This window comes from Chiloscyllium punctatum, chromosome 1, assembly GCF_047496795.1.
Source record: "Chiloscyllium punctatum isolate Juve2018m chromosome 1, sChiPun1.3, whole genome shotgun sequence".
In the NCBI taxonomy this organism is placed as follows: Eukaryota; Metazoa; Chordata; class Chondrichthyes; order Orectolobiformes; family Hemiscylliidae; genus Chiloscyllium; species Chiloscyllium punctatum.
In genome coordinates this window covers 106,789,454-106,810,362 of record NC_092739.1, presented here as the reverse complement: position 1 = coordinate 106,810,362, position 20,909 = coordinate 106,789,454, and the positions used below count along the sequence as shown (strand labels likewise).

At 39.3% G+C, this 20,909-nt stretch overlaps 1 protein-coding gene across 3 annotated transcripts in view; it reads left to right on the top strand.

Moving 5' to 3' along the window:
• Positions 1-11,487, top strand: part of LOC140478575 (urea transporter 2-like) — a 65,382-nt gene extending 53,895 nt beyond the window's left edge. For all 3 annotated transcript variants that reach the window (XM_072571808.1, XM_072571800.1, XM_072571815.1), the window contains exons 7-9: positions 2,356-2,490; positions 5,210-5,259; positions 10,789-11,487. In XM_072571808.1, coding sequence (XP_072427909.1) covers positions 2,356-2,490; positions 5,210-5,259; positions 10,789-10,956 — 353 coding nt within the window. In that variant the 3' untranslated portion in view covers positions 10,957-11,487. The remainder of the gene's footprint in view (positions 1-2,355; positions 2,491-5,209; positions 5,260-10,788) is intronic.
• Positions 11,488-20,909: the final 9,422 nt, after the last annotated feature.

The window sequence follows — 20,909 nt, the reverse complement described above, 5'->3', positions numbered from 1 at the left end:
TCCTTGAAAAGGAGGAGGTGAGCTGCCTTTGTGAACCATAGCAGCCCAAACAGTAAAAATAGCGACACAATGCTAATGCTGCATTAGAATAGAATTGATACTGCTTGCCACACCAACCTGAATATTGCCCAATTCTTGCTGCATTTGTACATGGACTACTTCAATATCTGAGGAATTGTGAATGATACTGAATATTGTGCTCTCTGCAGAGAATGTCACCATTTCTGGCCTTACAATGTTGGCACCACTATTGGTGAAACAACTGAAGGTGGTTGGGTTTTGGACATTACCTTGAGCTATTCCTGGAATTGAGATGATTGACCTCCCACAATCACAACCATTTTCCTTTGTGCTGGATATGACTCTGTGTATTTTTCTGATACCTATTGACTCCTATTGCTTAGACTTCTTGATGCCACACTGGGTCAAATGCAGTTTTGATGTCAGGAGAAGATACTGTCACCTCACCTCTGCAATTCAGCTGGTTTTTTTTCTGTGTTTGAACCAAGATTGTCGTGAAGTCAATATCTCAGTGGTCCTGGCAGAATCCCAAACTGAGTGTCAGTAACTGTTGTTGATGTCTTCCCCATCACTTTACTGATGATTAAGAGTAGACTAATAGAATAATTGGCAAGGTTGGGTTTGTCCTGTTTTATGTGTATAGGGCAATTTTCCACTTGATGGATAAATGCTAGTATTATAACTGTACTGGAACAACTTGGCTAGAGGCACAAGTTCTGGAGCATACTGTTGCTGGAATGTTGTCTGGACCCTTAGTCTTTGCACAATCCAGTGTTTCCAGCTTATTATGACATGGAGTGAATCAAATTGTCTGAAGACTATCATCTATAATTCTGAGCATGTTTGTAGAGGTCAAGATGGATCATCCAATCAGCAATTCCAGCTGAAGATTGTTGCCAAAGCTAAGGCCTTATCTTTTGCACTGACATACTGGGCTTCTCCATCATTGACAATATGGGCATTTGTAGAGGCTTCTCCAAACCAGTGAATTGTTTAACTGCCCATCACCACAACCAGATGTGTCCAGACTGCATCTGTTGGTTGTAGAGTTGATGAGCCATGTGTTCTAGCTTCATTGGATTGATAGCTTCTTTTTAGATACACCTGATGCTGCTCCTTGCAAGCCTTTTTTGCATACTTCATTGAGCCAGGTTTGTTGGCTTGTTGATAATAATAGAGTTAGGGATATACTGGACCATGAAGTTGTAGATTGTGTAGGAGTAAAATTATGCTGCTGATGATGGTCCACAACATCTCATGGATGCCGAGTTTTGAGTTGCTAGACCTGTTCAGAGTCTATTCAATTTAGCATTGTGATAATGTCATACATGGAGTGTATTCTCAATGTGAGGATGGGACGTTTCTCCACAATGACTGTGTGGCAGTCACTAATATTCAGTCTGTCATGGACAAATGCATCTGAGGCAGGCAGATTGGTGAAGCTGAGGTCAAGCTCACTTTTTCCTTTTCTTGGTTTCCTCACTACCTGTTATAACGCAGTCTAATAGATGCATCCTTTCAGACTCAACCAGTTCAGTCAGTAATAATGCGGAATCACTGTTTGTGGTAAATATTGAAGTCAACATCTGTAGTACATTCTGTACCCTTGACACCCTCAGTGCTTCCTTCAAATGCTGTTCAACATGGAGGGGTACTGACTCATCAGATAGTACATGGTAATTGGAATGGTTTATCTGATGGCATGGGATCCAGAGCCAATTAATTCAGTTGATGGATCCTAGGGCAACTCCCTCCTTACTGTGTGCCACTATGCCATCACTTCTGCTCAATCTATAATGCCTGTGGAACAGGAATATTGCATGTAAGTTGTGGTACCATAACTGTGACTGTGTCAGTCTATGAGAAAGTTCTCCCAAGTTTGGCACTCACCTCCAGATGTTGATAAGGTGGACTTTTCAAGATCGATAGGACTGTGTTTGCCTTAATATATGCAAAGTGGTCCATCCACATTCATTTCTTCCCTTAGACTTTTAGCAGATTTTTAATTTCTGATTCGTATTGAATTTAAATTCCATCCATCTGCTCTGGTAAGACTTGAACCTAGACCTGTAGAATTTTAATCTGGGTTTCCAGTCCAGCAACAATACCATTATACCATCATCTCTCTTCTGAATGTCTTCTGTGATGCTCCATAAAATTCCTTAGATTTGTGCCCTACAAAAAGAGGAAACTAGATGTGCAATATGGTATCCATTGGTTTGTTATTTTAATGTGATAACAACATAACAAACAAATTTGTACAGAAGCAAATTGAAAATAGCTTCCATTAAGAGATTGAGCAGTTACTTAATTTGTTTTGTCACTTGCTTTTAGGATTATCTCTGGGTTCACCATTCCAGAAAATCTATGATGGATTATGGAGCTACAACTGTGTTCTGGCATGTGTTGCAGTGGGAGGAATGTTCTATGCCCTTACTTGGCAAACCCACCTCTTGGCAGTAATGTGTGGTACATATTATCAATAATACTAAAGCTCTGATGTGTGCTGGCACACTTATAGTGTCCATATGTCATTTTCTGAACATTTTTATATCAAGATTTGTAATATGATGGAAAAACTGTATTTAAATATAACCATTTATAATGGATTTAGCAACATGAAAAGGTTTTGTTAGTATGATTTTTCATTAAACCTGTTAGCTACTCACAAACTTTTATGAGGAAAAAAGACTCAGCTGTCATTTTCTCTCAGTAACTGCAACTTCTATCTTCAAAATAAGTTGTAAGCAAAACAATGAGCGAATCTTAAACAGTTTCATAGCAAAAATACTATTAGGAGATAATTGTAACATTGCATCAGAGACCTCCAAATTATGTGTGATTTGTGATACCCTGCCTGCTTCTGGATGCATCTTGGCCAACTCAAATCCATTTGATTGTGATAATGTTATGTTGAGAATCCAGCATTAAGCATTCTCCCATTAACCTGACCATCCATCAGTTCCATTCCAGCTAACCTGTAATTGTGGGGGAATGGGCATGGATTTGAGGGTCAATAAATGATCTATATTGGAGAAGAAAAGGAAGTTGGAGGTAGACTGTAGAATCCCTACAGTGTAGACAGGGCCCATTCAGCCCACTGCTCTGCACTAACCCTCTGAAGAGCATCCCACCCTAATCCCATAACCTCACATCAACCAACCATGGCTAATCCACTTAGCCTGCACACTATGACGCAATTTTTTTAAGTATGGTCAATCCACCTGAACTGCACATCTTTGGACTACAGGAGTAAACAAGAGCACCCAGGAAAAACTCTCATAGGCACGGACTCCATACAGACCGGCTGGAATTGAATCCAGGTTCCTAGCATTGTGTGGCAGCAGTGCTAACCACAGAGCCACCATGCCACCTGGAATGGAATGGTATTTGCGAGACCAGAGAGTTGAAGAGAGGGATCTTTGAGCAGGGGGTGATGGTGGCAGGTTTGAAATGGAGACAGTAAATATGTGAAGACAGAGAACTATTAGCAATGTCAGTTGGTATAACATCCAGAAAAGAGGATTGGATGGTCAGCAGTTTAATGTGAGAACGTGAAGAGGGACAATCCAGTCATTTATAGCTTTCATAGAATGATGGCAGATATGTAGAATTCAATCAGAATAGCATTATTTAAAAGCAGCGATCTATCATTTTAAAAAAATTATATGTTTTTATGCAGTTACTTTTGCTTGATTCAAGCCAGGAAAGAAACAATTCCCAGACTTTCATTTTCTATTACTATAATCAAGTCACTGGCTAGATTCTTTATAAAATTCATACTTGTATTCCTCAGCCTGTTTTTACATTTTTACATTTTATGTAGCTTTTTCCAATGTGAGAAGCTGTAGTCCTATTACAGGAGGGCAGCACGGTGGCACGGTGGTTAGCACTGCTGCCTCACAGCGCCTGAGACCTGGGTTCAATTCCTGCCTCAGGCGACTGACTGTGTGGAGTTTGCATGTTCTCCCTGTGTCTGCATGGGTTTCCTCTGGGTGCTCTGGTTTCCTCCCACAGTCCAAAGATATGCAGGTCAGGTGAATTGGCCATGCTAAATTGCCTGTAGTGTTAGGTAAGGGGTGGGTGGCGGGTCAGTGTGGACTTGTTGGGCCAAAGGGCCTGTTTCCACACTGTAATGTAATCTAATCTAATCTACTTGATGAAAGAATAACTGAGAAGTCTGTAGGTAAAGAATGTTTTTGCAGAATTAATGCAAATTTGATCACAAATGCTTTGGAGATTTCTATAAGTATAAAATAATGCATCCAACTTATTATTAATTTAGCAACAAATGATTATTATCAGATTACAATATGTAAATAATTTGGTTTCTTAGTACCAATACAATTTTGGCCACTTGACTTTTCACCACAGTCTGAATTCTGCAGCCACTCCATGGGGGTGTTTTTTTCTTGGGGATGGTGTAAAGTGTGACAGGTAAGTAAGGTACTAACCACCATGCCTTTAAGCCTCTTGAGATGCTTAAGACCAATTAATTGGGAAATGGAAGATGTGCAACTTTGGTAAGCCATTATTTTCACCAAAGTGGGTGAAAAAGCAGAAAGAAAGGAGAGGGCATTGTTCAGTGAGTGCTCTGTGCACATCGGGGATCATATCATAAGTTCATCCTTTGTGCCTCCCTGTCTAGCTTTCAAAACTTGTGAACCTCAGCCAATGAAGCTCCTCTCCAGGATGGTTGATCCTCCAATGCCCAAAAACGCCCAATTTATCTTTTGCCAGGATCCATACTGTATTCTTTCCTACAGTGCCCACTACTATGTTCTGGCACTGCTTGCAACTGCAAGAACTGTCAGCCAATCTGATTTTTTGACAGCTCTAAAGGGCAAATATTCCTTCCACAGAGGGGGAGAAATACTTGCCTTTACCCGGTAAGCCCACCTGTAGTATAACACCTGTAGCAGGACAACCTTTTCTAAAGCTCCTTGGTTTGAGAACAACTTTTCTAACAGGCATAGAATGATGGAGTAGTATGTCCCCATGTAAAATACAGTCCCATTGACTCATCTTCACATTTTAAACAAGAACCATATGACAAATTAATTCAAAGTAAGAAATATTAGATATTGAAGTCCTCTTCAATGTAATACAGTAACTTAACACTAATTAAAGAAAACTAGTCATTGTCCCTCATTCTTACTGAATTTTTTTTTCCAATTTCGTCCAATAGCAATGTTCTGTGCGTACTTAGGAGAAGCACTGATGAACATGATGTCTGTGGTAAGTTGCTATCACAAAATATAAAACTTTTAATGCACTTTAAGAAAGCAGTGTTTCCTACAAAGTTATTCAGCTAGTACTTCCTGCATTTTATTCAGAATCTTTATCTCTAAACTGGGGTGGCATAATGGCTCAATAGTTAGCACTCCAGCTTCAAAGTACCAGAGATCCAGGTTTGATTCCACTCTCGAACAGCTGTCTGTGTGGAGTTTGCACATTCTCCCAGGTTTCATCCAGGTGCTCTGATGTCCTCTCACAGTCAAAAGATGTACAGGTTAGGTTGATTGGCCACGCTAAATTATCCCATAGTGTCCAGGGATGTGTAAGCTAAGTGGATTAGCCATGGGAAATGTAGGGCTACAGGGATAGGGTAAATAGGTGGGTCTGGCTGGGATGCTTTTTAGAGGGTCAGCATGGACTCAATGGGAAAAATGGGCCACTGTAGAGATCCTATGAAAGTGAATTTTCATGCTAAATTTTGCCTGAATTTCCTGGAAAGCTCTCTTACTTTGGTATTAGTTTGGAGTTTACACACAAGAAATTAAAATAACTGACTACCAGGTGGCATTTACTTTGTCTGCATTTGTAAATCCAATCCTCTTAAAAACCAAGACAATCCAAAGTACAACTTTTAAGGATGGAGTATGCTTTGGGGACCTGTTCTGAAAATCTAGAGCTGAAACTAATAATTATACATGGATGTTGACTATTGTTTGAGCTCCTTGAGCATTTCAGATAAATTGATATAATTATTATAAAACTATAACTTGTGTATGATTATCAATATTGATGATATTACTACAAAAATGGTACATGGATCATGATGAAGTTTTCATAGACAATGCAAGTTATTAATAAAGGACTAATTACAAAGAGTTAATAACAAAATAATTTATATCAACAAAAGAAAAGTATCAGTGAAACATATGAAAAGCTGACAAATTTCCAGGAACTGATGGCCTATATTCCAGGATTAAAGAGAAGTAATTTCAGAATAAGTGGTTACATTGGTCTTGTCTTTTGAAAGATCCCCAAATTCTAGTATCGTCTCGACAAATTAAGTTAACTAATGTGACATTACGATTCAAGACAAGAGGGATGAGAAAACAAGGAACTATAGATCAGTCAAACTAATGTCAGTAAAAAAAACAAAAGAATTGTGGATGCTGCAAATCAGAAACAAAAGCAGAAGTTACTGGAAAAGCTCAGCAAGTCTGGCAGCATCGGTGCAGAGAAATCAGAGTGACCCTCCTTCAGTTCTGAGAAAGAGTCACTGGACTCAAAACATTAACTAACATCAGTCTTTGAATATATATTAGAATCCATTTTTAAGCAAATCTTAGCAATATACTTAGAAAATCATTTTATGATTTGTGAAACAGCCGGTTGTTCGTGAAACAGATGAGGATCTTTCTGGCTGTTACTAACAGGGAAATTCCATGATAGTTTCCACATTCAAATTGATCCCCTTTCCTTTTGTAGGTGGTAACGAGTACTGAGTCTCTAAGGTCTGCTGGTACATCTTCATTTATCCAGATCTTGATGAGAAGTTGATGCAGTTGGTAATGAAGCAGGTTACCTCCAAATTTGTAGACCTTGGCTGGTATTCCATTGAGTCCAGCAGCCTTGTTGTTTTTCAAGGTTTTGATGGCTTCCTTGACTTCTTCAGAGTTGGTATTTTGCTTAGGGAGTCATCAACGGACTGTTTTGGTATTTTGTTGATCAAATTTCTGTCAAATGGGACAGTTTGATTTAGAAGATTCAAAAGTGCTCCCTCCATCTAGAATTGATGTCAGCATTGCTCTTCAGGATGGTTGAACTATCTTTGCTTTTGACAGGGGCTTGACTGTGAGTAGATAGGCCAAAAATAGCTTTAATTGCATTGAAGAAGCCTCGAGTGTGGTTGGTGTCCACTAGTTGTTATTTCCTGAGCTTTCTTCCTCCACCATTGGTTTTTCAGATTTCAGATGCTCCTCTGGCCTGCAGCCTTGCATTCCTGATAGTGTTTCGTTTTAGTAGCCGACTGGTGGTCATCTTGTAAGGTGATGAAAGCTTTTCTCTTTTCATCGATAAGTTGTTGGAGTAGTTTGTCATTATTATTGAACCAATCCTGATGTTTTTTTCATCTTGAATCCAATTGTTTCTTTGCAGAAGGTGATAATAGTGTTCTTCAATTGATTCCATTGTTCTTCTATGGATGGTGGGACATGTTGGGGCAGTTGTTCTTGAAGATTTTGTTGGAACTTCTGTACATAGTTGATGTCTTACAGGATGACAACATTGAACTTCTTGATAGTGTTCTGATGTTGGTGTTTCCTTTTGGGCTGAATCTTCATTCTCATGGTGGATGAGATGAATCGATGGTCTGCCCAGCACTCATTGGCACCAGTAACAGCTCTTGTTGTCAGTACATCTTGTTGGTCCTGAGATCATACGATGATATAGTCGATGAGGTGCCAGTGTTTGGAGCATGGATGCTGCCAGGAGACTTTATGCCTGTTTTTCTGGTGAAGTAGGGTGTTTGTAATCACCAGATTGAGTTCAACACCTTTGGTGAGGAAGAGTGTTCCATTGGCATTGACCTTGTCAACTCCTTCCCTGCCTATTATTCGAGGCCAGAGCCTATGATCTTTTCCAACTCTGGCACTGAAGTCTCCCAAGTGAATGGTCTTGTCATTGTTGGGAAAGAGAAAAGGATGTCATCAAGTTGGGCGTAGAAGTTCTCCTTTACTTCATCTTCAGCATCCAGAGTTTGAGCATAGGCGCTGATGGTGGTGCCATGTTGGTTCTTGATGAGCTGGATTCGCAGAGCCATGCAGAGTTCTTTGATTCCCAGCGGTTTTGCTGTTAGCTTCTGAAGTAGGCTGTTTCAGATGGCAAAACCTACTCCATGGATCCTCAGTTGTTCAGGATCAAGTCCTTTCCAGAAAAAGGTGCATTAACTTTGCTCTTCTTTTGGTTGCCCTTCTGCAGCTCTGCAGGTCTCACTCAGAGCAAAGATGTCAAAGTTGAATTTTTGGAGTTCCTGGGCAACAAAGGCAGTTCTCCTCTCTGGCTAGTCTGGGTTTGGTTATCCATCAGAGTTCGTATATTCCAGGTTCCAAATCTCATAGTTTCACTTCTCGATGTTTTTCGACCACATAATGATGAACCTTCCGGACGTGGTTTTCCATACAAGGTGGGGTAAAGCAGACTATTTTTAGGGTACCTTTTCTAGCCCTCTCCAAATTCAGGGTAAGCAGAGGGGATCCTAAATAAGGCTGGTCAGACCTGAATACTGCTACCGAACAACTTTCCAGCTTCTATCCAAAGGTTGAGCGACTGAATCAAGTATTCGCCACTTTTGTGCTGGTTCTTAACTAGGAGTTTCCAGCCATCACATTGCCTGCTTCCATCGCCCTCCCCTGACCACCAAAAGACTTGAAGAGGTAGCCCACAGAGCGAAGATGCCTATGCAGGTGTTTGTTTAACATGTACTTGATGTTGCACTCCAAGAAGCACACGATACTTCACAAACTAACCAACTGATTCCAATGACATGGAGACCACGATGATCGGAGCTGATGGATTTGTTGCAGGTTTTATCCGCCTTCATAGCCATTGAGTTCAAACCACCATTGAGGTCTTGGTTGGATTGTTCTTTTTTAGGGACCTCACCTTTGTCCTTACAGCCATGTGACCATACCAGGAACATCGCTCCAGATGGCATCGCTCACAAGATCTCACGACCACATAAGCTTCTCCACCAAAACAAGGTGACAACCCACAGAGAGTAAGGGAAGGGCTTAGTATATTAGTAAGGAAGGATTGCAGATCAGAAGAATAATATGTGAAATCTGTTTGAGTGTAGCTAAAAAACAGCAAAAAGCAGTGTTCATTTGTTGGAATCATTTATAGGCTAGTGATAGTGTGGATCATGGTGTTAATCAGGAGATGAGAGAATTTTCTAGCATGGGCACCACAGTAATCGTGGGTGAAATCAAGGATAACCAATTGAGCACTAAAACCATGGAGGATGGGTTTCTTAGGGATGGTTTCTTTGAACAGTACGTTGCGGTGCTGACCAGAGGACAGGCTATTTTAGAACTAAACTTATATAGTAAAAAAGGATTTATTAACAATCGTGTTGTGAAAGAACCTTTAGGGACACGTGAGCACAGTACAATAGAATTTTACATCATGTCTTAAAGTGAAATAGTTCATTCTGAAGCAAGGGTGTTAAATTTGAATAAGGGAAATTATGAAGCACAAGCTGGCTGATGTGGAATGGAAAATGCATTAAGAGGCTTGACTGTACATTTGCATTTCATTTTCTTTGAAGAACATGGCTTACAGCAACTATGTTTCTTTTAAGCTGCAAAAACTCAGGGAAGGTCAGTTAACCATGGTTAACAAAGGGAAGGATTGTATAAGATTGAATGAAAATGCTTAAAACGTTGTCAGAATTAGTAGGAAATCTGGGATTCAGAGATTTTCAGAATATGCAAAAGAGGATTAAGAAAGGGACAATTTGAGTGCAATCTCACAAAAAGCATAAAAATGAACTGTAAAAGCTTCTATGGATATGTAAAAAGAAAAGGTTTGGCTAAGGCAAAAGTAGGTCCATTAAATGCAAAACCAGGAGAATTTATAATGAGAAATAGAGAAAGGGCAGAGAACTAATTGATTAATTGGGCAGAATTTTATAGGAGTCTGAGAAACATGGTCAATGGTGAGATGTGTGGCAGTATCAAGCTATAAATGCTGTGAGGCTCAATTTGACATCAGGAACAGCTCACATGATCTTTTATGCTTTTCAGCATGGCAAGATTCATGCAAAGTACTGGCAAGTTGCCAATTATTGTTTGTTAAACTTCTTGTTAACAGACCAACTTACCCTATTAATATTGAACCTCTCATCTTACCAAACTTGACAACAAGCTCAATGACAGACAAATTGGCCAAGGAAACAAGGGTGAGCACCAGGCAGATTCAGCTCACCGCTTGCTTTGAACAATTTCCATGTTCGAGCCCCTGACCATCATTGTATCCCAACCTCACCATGGTCAGGACCACACTCTCCATAGTTGGGACCTCTAGATAACAGTGGGACCTCACCACAGCTCCTGTGCATTCCAGAAAATGCCCTCTTCTCACCAGTAATTCTGTCCATTCTACTAGTTCACATAAGGAAACCAGAAATTTGAGTTACTTGTTAAGAGCCACCTCTGAGGCCAATCCTGCTCTCCCTTTTTGCAAATCTATTCCACTGTGCCATGTATTGAAGTGAAGGCGAGCTGCATTATTGGAAATTCTATCTTTCGGATAAGATGCTAAACCAATGCCTGCCTGACATTTTTTTCGAAGAAGAAGAAGAGCAGATCAAAACCTCACAAACAATTGTCCCTTAATTATTGCCAAAAAATATCATAAATGGATCATTTCTCTCACTGTTGCTTTGACCCGATAACGGACAAAATCTTACTGATGCATTTGTAATGTGCTTTCATTGTTCTGCTGTTGTAACACTTCTTTTATGTTATTTTCCAGTTTGGATTACCTGCAGGAACATGGCCTTTCTGCCTTTCCGCACTCGTGTTTCTGCTGATTACCAGTAACAACAAAGCTATTTATAAATTGCCACTCAATAAAGTGGCATCCCCGGAGGCAAACAGAAAAGTTTACAAGCAGTTGCTGAAACATGACCAATATGAATGAAAAGGAACATTGTGTAAAATTTTGGAATGGAAATCTTTGTTTTGAACCTGTGGGTAAACATATGGCTCAATCTAAGTGTATATAGTAAAATGCTTACTTGTAATTTGGTCGTACTTGACATGTTAAATGTGTATCAATGCTTTTAATTTTAAGTACCAGAAATATATGAATTTGCAACACTTTCAACTTAGCTTTCAGCTTAGTTCAAATTAATGTCAAAGGGAGGGCATACAAACTGGTGAAAATCAATTTCAGTATCAATATCAAAGTAATTTATGGCTTCTTGGAAATAAATGTTCTTTTGAGTAAGATAGAGAATAGAAACACTTTGAGATGTTTCAATAGTCACTTGATACAGTAGGATTGGCTAGCAGTAGTGGATGAATGCATAATCTTACTCAACTATACTTTGCTTGAAATTTACATTTGTCTTCCCATTCATTTGTGTGATATAAACAATGTTGGCCAGGATTTGGAGATGTACAACTGGGGTGTACAAAGTTAAAAATCACACAACACCAGGTTATAGTCCAACAGGTTTAATTGGAAGCACTAGCTTTCGGAGCGTTGCTCCTCCACAACCACCTGCTGAAGGAGCAGTGCTCCGAAAGCTAGTGCTTCCAATTAAACCTGTTGGACCATAACTTGGTTTGTGTGATTTTTAATATTGGCCAGGTTTTCAGTTATTGCCCATCCCTTGTGACATTGATAGAGAAGTACCTTCTGGAACAACTGCAGTCCATTGGAATTAAAGCTTTTCATTGTGGCTTTGGTATAATTGAATAACATACTCAGTTATATCAAAGACTAATTATTAATTGAGTACATGTGCCAAAATAATGCTACCATCAGTATGGGTATTGTAGTTTACTGCATTAACCTTGTATTAATGACTAACTTAGAGAAAAACATTATTTATGCATCAACTATTTTTTAACTGATAAAATATTCTCTACAATTGTGCTATTGATAGAGATATCTAACAGTTTTCCATCCATTTAAAATGAATATTGTCACCAAAAGAATGAAGCAAATGCTTTGAGTACTTTGCAGCAACAACGCCAATTGTTCTACCAACAGTAATGGTGGAAACAGAATTGTCAAAAGCGTTTTCAAAGTAAAAGGAGATGGGTGTAGAACAAATGGGTATCACTTTCAGTGAGTCAGTAGGAATATTTCCTGACTACTAACTACTTCTTGGTACAATTAACACAGTTTTAAATGGATAGATAACCATGACCAGCCAAATGGTGGTATCACTGGTAGTGTAAGTTTAAAAAATCATGCATTTTTTATAACTTGTTATTTTTATATAGGTCTGTAATGCCATTGAGGTCATCAGATAAATAGAAAAGTACAATTTACAAATTTATCACAATGCTAACTCCCAAAATATTGGAACAAAAATACCAATAATCATGACAACATAATTTACATTAGGGTCAGACCACACTCCTATTCTGCGCTCAGCCTTTCATGTACAATCACAACAATATCGCAGCATGCCTAGTATAAACATCAATTAAGCCAGTATGGATCCCATAAATATCAAAGCACATACTCTTCACATGTCCTAGAAAAAAGCACCTATAAAATGTATCGATACAAACTCCAATAAATTGTATTGTGTATCCATCTTAATACTGCCAGCATATTCTGCATAAAAGCCAAAGCATAAAACTACAAATGTTCCAAAATTCTAGCAATCTTTTGCAAATATCAAGCAGCATTAAAAAATCCATTAATATTCCAGAATGTCATGTATAAATGTATCTGCACAAATATTGATAATTAACACAGCAACGTCTCATAAATAACATACACATATGTTGTGAGGCATATCATAACATGTTCACCAGAAGTAACAGAGCACATTTCCATTAATATCCCAGAACATTTCCTTCAAAATCATAACACAAATCTTAATAAATTTTACATTATAACTACCATAAATCTTACAACATAAATCTTAACTAGCCAAGGATGTCTCTGTCAGCATTGCAAAGCATTTCCAAACATAACCCAGCATAAACTTCAATATATATAAAACAGTGTATCCACCTTAAATACCATCATACAGTCCAGTAAATGTCCTAACACTTGACCCTTAAATATCACAACATAACTTCAATGAATATCATTGCACAAACATTAATATAATACCAATTGCCTCATAAATATTCTGGAAGAAACCTCATAAATATCATAAAAGCCCCACTAAAATCTCAACATAAATGCCAAAGATTATCACAGACACAATTACATTATAATCAACATAATCTTCAATAAATATCCCATCATATCTCACATAAATGTCACAGCAGCTACATTAATTATTACCTTTCCTTGTAACTATCACAACTTATTTCTGCATCATAACAATAGAGCCCATCTTCCAATTATATCGAGCGCAACCCCAGTAAAGATCACAGGATCTTCCTCCAAATAATAGCACATCCTCATAAGAATAACAGATTTATGTCTTATAAAAGTAGCCCATAAACTATCACAAAAAAAAATCCCTTTTTCTTACCCCTGTGGTTAACAATTCCAAACAGTATTAGCACCATCAAATGCATACATTAAGTAAGTGTATTCTGCACTATGAAATTCAGATCGTTTTGTCTGTGTAAGTGTTTTGAGGAAATAACCAAAGTGGGCAGAGCGGTAGACATTGTTTACTCGGATTTTAGTAAAGTCTTTGATAAGCTTCCACATGATAGACTAATTAGTAAAGTTAGATCACTTGGGATTCAGTGTAGGTTTGCCAGTTGGATACAAAGTTGGCTTTATGTTAGGAGACAAAGGGTGGTGGTGGAAGTTTATTTTTTGGACTGGACACCTGTGACCAGCAGTGTTCCACAGGGATCGATATTGGGTCAACTTTTGCTTGTAATTTATATAAATGTTTTGGATAAGAATTTTGGAAGCAAGGTTATTAAGTTTGCAGATGACAACAAAATTGGTGGTACAGTGGACAGTAAAGGAGGTTATCTAAGATTACAAAGAGATCCTGATCAAATGGTCAATGGGTTGAGGAGGAGGAGGAAGCAGGAGGACCTGAAGTTGGATAAATGTGAGGTATTGCCACAAACAAGGGCAAACAATGGTGGGGCCCCAGATAGTGTTGTAGAACAGAGAGAGACCTAGGGGATCAGGTACATCATTTGTTGAAATGTACGTCACATGTAGACAGGGTGGTTAAGGAGGCATTTCGCAAGCTTGCCTTCCCGGCTGAAACCTTTGAGTATAGGAGTGGGGATATCATGCTGAGGTTGTGCAGGACATTGGTGAGGCCTCTTCCGGAGTACTGTGTGCAGTTCTGAGGGCCCTATTATAGGTAGCATATTATCCAGGTTCAGAAAAGTTTTATGAGGATGTTGCCAGGAATGGAGGGTTTGAGTTATAGAAACTGACTGGAAAGTCTGGAACTTTTTTCACTGGAGCATAGGAGGTTGAGGAAGTTTATAAAATCATGAGGAGCATAGATGAGATGAATGACAAGCGTCTTTTCCCTGGGATGGGGGAGTTCAAAACTAGGGGGCATTTTTTAAGGTTAGAGGAGGAAGTTTTAAAAAGGACATAGTGGGCAACATTTTTTTTACACGGAGAGTGGTTCGTGTGTTGAGTGAACTGCCAGTGAAATATTTAAAACATATTTGGATACGTTCATGAATAGGAAAGATTTGGAGTGATATAGGCGAAGCACTGGCAGGTGAGACCTGTTTAATTTGGGAAAATAATCAGCATGGATTGGTTGGACCAAAGGGCCTGTTTTCACGCTGTATGACTATGACTGAATGACTGTTTACAATGGATATGTATTATCGTTATATATTAATTGCTGCCAAGTTACAATGTCTACTTCCAATTGTACTATGCCTTTAATTTTGAATTGATGTTTATTGTTTTGCAAAGATAAAGTCCACCATCCTCACTGCAACTTAAAAAGGTTTGTGAAGGACATTTGTATTACTTAGTTTATTCCAAATAACAAGAATCAACTTGTTTTATCTAAAATATGAAGAGCTGTGATAAGCTAGGATTTTTTTTCCACACCAGCTAAATAAGATAATATGTATTCAAATTTTTGAGATCTACTTAAAAACAATAGTACATTGTTCTGTTAACATTTTTAGATAAGAAGAATGTATTGGAAATAAAATTAATGCACTGGCTCTTCAGTTCACTGGTCATTTCATTTGATGTATTTCATATATGGTGTACTTCATATATGGTGATTCTCTATACGTAAGACATGAGTTCATTAACTGTAGTTTTAAATTATTAATTCTTTGCAGACTTCTACACAATAATAACTGTCCCAGATTAGATTAGATTAGGTTCCCTACAGTGTGGAAACAGGCCCTTCGGCCCAATAAATCCACACCGACCCTCCGAAGAGTAATCCACCCACCCCCATTTACCTCTCCACCCTGGAGGCTCTCTGCCTCTATTCCTGATGAAGGGCTTTTGCCCGAAACATCTGCTGTGCTTTTCCAGCACCACTCTGATCTAAGCATTGGACCCAAAACGTTAACTCCGATTTTTCTTCACAGATACTGCCAGACCTGCTGAGCTTTTCCAAATACTTCTGTTTTTGCTTCCTTTTATTTCCTTCTCTGCTGTTGATCTGCTTCATTATTTCAAAGTTCTGAGTAAAATAGTGTTGTAACTTGATGAACACATTGTCGCCCTTTTGAACAATTGAACATGGAAACTAAAAGCAGTAGGCCATTTGACCTTATAGCCATGTTCCACTTTTCAATATCATCATGGTTGATCCTCTATCTCAATGCCATATTCCCGCATTCTCCCCATACTGCAAGAAACTTATAGTATCTAAAAAAAAACCTATCTCTTCTTGAATATATTCAAGGATTTGATCTCCACAAGCTTCAGGGATAGAGAAATCCATAGGTTCAATATCGTTGAAGTAAAGAATGTTTCCTGATCTCTGGCCAACACAGCATCCTGAGATTACATCCCTGGTTCTAGACAGGGAAAAGAGGGAAACTTGCTCCCTCCATCTAGTCTGTCCAGCCTTGTTCAAATTCAGTATGATTCAAACGGATCCCTTCTCATTCTTCTTAACTCTAGTGAAGACAGGCCCAGTCAAACCAACCTGTTTTTCATAGGACACTCCTGCTATCCCTGGTATCATCATTGTAAATCTCAGCTGCACCTTGTCTGGGCCAAGTAGGAAAAGAAACCAAAATTGCACGCAATACATCAGGTGAGGTCTCACCAAGGTCATGTTTAATTGCAGTAACATATCCCTATCTCTGAGCTCAGATCGTCTTGCAATGAAGGCCAATATACCATATGCCTTCCTAATTTCTTGATGCACCAGCCCATCTACTTCAGGTGACACGTGAACATGGACACCTAATTCACTTAATACATCTTCATTTCCCAGTAGATCAACATTTAAATAATACTCTTCCTTTCCTATCTTCACACCAGTATATAACTTATTTTTGCGTTCACTCCTGGGATGTGGGTGTGGCTGGCTGGCCAGCATTTATTGCTGTCCCTAGTTTCCTTGATCAGGTGGTGATAAACTTCTTAAACCACTGCAGACCACATGCTATTGGTTGACCCACAATGCCCTTAGGGAGGGAATTACAGGATTTTGACCCAGTGCCAGTGAAGGAATGGTTAGTGGCTTGTAGGGGAACTCGCAGGTGGTGGTGTTCCTATTTATTTACTGATATTGCTTCTCCAGATGGAAGTGGTTGTGGCTTTGGAAGGTGCTGTCAAAAGATCATTCATGAATTTCTGCAATGCACTTTGTAGATAGTACTGAGCATCAGTGGTGGAGGGAGTGGATGCTTCTGATTGTGGCGCCAGTCAAATAGGCTGCTTTGACCAAGATGCTATCACATTTCTTGAATGTTGTTGGAGCTGCATCCATCCAGGCAAGTGGGCAGTATTCTGTCATATCACTCTCTTGTGCCTTGTAGATAGTGGAGAGGTTTTGGGAATCAGGAGGTGAATTACTCGCCATAGTATACCTAGCCTCTGATGTGCTCTTGTAGCCACCCTGTTTATGTGACAAGTCCAGTTGAGTTTCTCGTCAATGGTAACCCCATGGATGATAACTTGGGTGGGGGGGGGAAATTCAGTGATAGTAATGTATGACTAGTGTGATGATTAAATTGTCTCTTTTTGGAAATTGTCATTGTGTAGTGTGAATGTTACTTGCCAGTTGGCAGTACAAACCTGGATATTATCCACATCTTGCTGCATTTGGACTGCTTCAGTATCTGAGGAATCATGATTGTGCTGAGCTTTGTGCAATTATCAATGAACATCCCACTCTGCCCTTATTATAGAAGGAAGGTCATTGATAAAGCAGCTGAAGATGGTTGGACAAAGGACACTACCCTGAGGAACTCCTGCTGAGATGTCCTGGAGCTGAGACAGCTTCACATTTAACTACATTGAATTACATCTGCGATGTGTTCACCCGCTCAATCTACTTGTCTAAATCACCTTAATGCCCCCATGCATCCTCCACACAACTCACAATCCTGCTCAACTTTGTCTTGTTAGCAAACTTAAAAATGTTACATTTACTTACCTCATCTCAGTGATTTTTATATGTTGTGAATAGCTGTGGCACAGCACTGATCCTTGCACTGACCCCACTAGTCACTAAACCTATCCTGGAGTAGGACCCATTTATTTGAATTTTCCTTTTTCTGTCGGTCAACAAATTTTGACCCATCTCGGTATATTACCACCTATTTCATGTGCTTCAAATTTGCCCATTAACTTGTTATCTGAGACCCTATCAAAAAAAGCCTTCTTAAAATCTACATGCATAACATCTTTCGGTTCTTCTTTATCTTCTCTTCTTTGTTCAGGATAACGTGCCTTTCATAAATCATGCTGCCTTTGTCTAATCATGCTAATGCTTCCCAGGTGTTCTGTTGTTAGAGTAAACTTTTATATAAACTCTAGAATTTTCCCTGTGTCCAGTATTTCCAGAGCCCCTTCTTTAAATATTCGGCAGTAGATTATCCAGCCCTAAACCTTATTCATTTGTCAGCCCTAAATCTTATTAATTCCCACAGCACTACTTTCTTACTAACACTGATTCCTTGTTCTCTCGCCCTTCCTAACATTTCTAGAAGGTTATTTGTTGCCTCTTTCATGAAGACAAAACCAAAGTGTGTGTTCAATTCTTCTGCCATTCTTTATTCTTCATGATCATCTTAGTTTTTGACTGTATGACATTTTTAAGGTAAATGTAAAAACATCTGTTTTACTAATCTTTTCTCCACGTATTTGTAGAAGCTGTTACGGTTAGTTTTAATGTTCACTACAATTTTGTGGTCAGACTTGGAAAGGCAAATCAGGGCAGGACTTATAGACTTATTGGTAAGGTCCTAGGAAGCGTTGGACAAAGAGACCTTGGAGTGCAGGTTCACAGTTCCTTGGAAGTGGAGTCGCAAGTCGACAAGGTAGTGAAGAAGGCATTTGGTATGCTTGCCTTTATTGGTTGGGGCATTGGGTATAGGAGTTGGGAAGTCATATTTCAGCTGTACAGGACATTGGTTAGGCTACTTTTGGAATACTGTGTTCAATTCTGGTCTCCCTGCTATAGGAAGGATGCTGTGAAACTTGAAAGGTTTAAGAAAAGATTTACTAGGATGTTGCCAGGCTGGAAGGGTTTGAGCTATAGGAGGATGAGTAGGCTGGAGCTATTTTCTCCAGACTGTCGGAGGTTGAGGAGTGACTTTATAGCAGTTTATAAAATCATGAGGGGCATGGATAGAGTGAATGGGTAAGGTCTTTTTCCCAGGGTGTGAGAGTCCAAAACGAGAGGGCATAGGTTTAAAGTGAGGGGAGAAAGATGTAAAAGGGACCTGAGGGACAAAGAGTGGTGCCTATATGGAATAAGCTGCCAGAGGAAATGGTGGAGGCTGAATTACAACATTTATGAGGCATCTGGATGTGTACATGAATAGGAAGGGTTTAGAGGGAAATGGGCCATATGCTGGCAAATGGGACTAGATTAATTGAAAATATCTGGTCAGCATGGACTAGTTAGACCGACGTGTCTGTTTCCGTGCTGTACAGTTCAATGACTCTATGACTCTATCTTCCACATCTTGATCAAATATTTGTCCTTGTTTGCTATGTTCTAAAATGCTACCAAAGCTTGCTGATTTTTCTGGCAATTTTGTGTTTCCTCTTTGGATCTAATGCTATCTCTATTTTCCTTTGAAAGTCATGGTTGAGGCACCTTTTCTGTTTTATATTTATAATTGGTACCAAGCTCCTCCCATTTATTAATGTAAATGCATTTCTGATGACCAGTTCCAAACTGGTAAATATTCTGATGGATTATATTTCTATTATCTATTCTTAATATGTGCTTTTTTGAACTGGTGCTTCTCAACAAACTTTGAAATCCAATCACTTCTAATCTTATTCTTGATCAAATCATGAGGTTTTATGTAAGAGACATAAGCATAACTATTTGTTTACCTAATTATTAGTCTTATTCATGTGTAAAATATTTAGCTACATTTAATTAAGTTCAAATTTTCATAGAACACAGGATGTAGAACAGTGTAGTACACTTCAGGTTCTTCGGCCTGTGCCGGTCTTTTATCCTACTCTAAGATCAGACTAACATACATATCCTCCATTGAAGTATCTCCCATGTGCCTATCTAAGAGTTGCTTCAATATCCCGAATGTATCTGGCTCTACTCCCACTGCTGGCAGGAGAAAGTGAGGACTGCAAATGCTGGAGATCAGAGCTGAAAAATGTGTTGCTGGAAAAGCGCAGCAGGTCAGGCAGCATCCAAGGAACAGGAGAATCAATGTTTCAGGCATCAGCCTGAAGAAGGGCTTATGCCCGAAACGTCGATTCTCCTGTTCCTTGGATGCTGCCTGTCCCACTGCTGGCAGTCCATGCCATGCACCCACCACATTCGGCATAAAGACCCATCTCTGATATCTCCTCAAACCTTCCTCCAATCACATTAAAATTATGCCTCCTCGTGATAGACATATCTGATCTGGGAAAAAGGTCTCTGGCTATCCACTCTATCTATGCCTTTCAACATCTTGGACACCTCTATAAAGTCACCACTCATCATTCTTCACTCCAATGAGAAAAACCCTAGCTCCCTTTCTTCAAAAGACATGCCCTCCAGTCCAGGAGGTGCCTGGTAAATCTCCTGGGCACCCTCTCTAAAGTTTCCACATTTTCCTTGTAATAAGGTGACCAGAACCAAACACAATATTCCAAGTATAGTCCAACTGGGGCTCTATAGAGTTGCAGCATAACCTTGCAGTTCTTAAACTCAATTCCCCCTGCTAATGAAAGCCAACAAACCATATGCCTTCTTAACAACCCAATCAACATGGGTGGCAACTTTGAGGGACCTATGGACGTGGACCCCAAGACCCCTCTGTTCCTCCACACTGCCAAGAATCCTGCCTTTAACCCTATATTCTGTATTCAAATTCAACCTTCCAAAGTGAATCACTTCACACTTTTCCAAGTTAACCTCCATCTGGCACTTCTCAGCTCAGGTCTGCATCCTGTCAATGTCCCATCGCAACCTACAACAGCTCTCCACACTATCCACAACTCCACCAACCTTCGTATCATCAGCAAACCTATTAACCCACCCTTCCACTTTCTCATCCAAGTCTTTTGTAAAAATCACAAAGAGCAGAGGTCCCAGAACCTCTGATATATTGCAAATATCTTATACAGAAATTGTCATGACCAACAGCCAATGTCATTCACTCTAGCTAGTTTGCATATATTATATATCATATGTTTTCCTTTGATATATCTTAGTTAAATATAAGTTTATAATGTTATGTGCCATGATCTCCACACCCCAGCTAAAAAATCAGTTGATGGGACTGACTCCCACAATCAGAGACTGAGAGCTCTCAAATGTAGGCATGCCACAG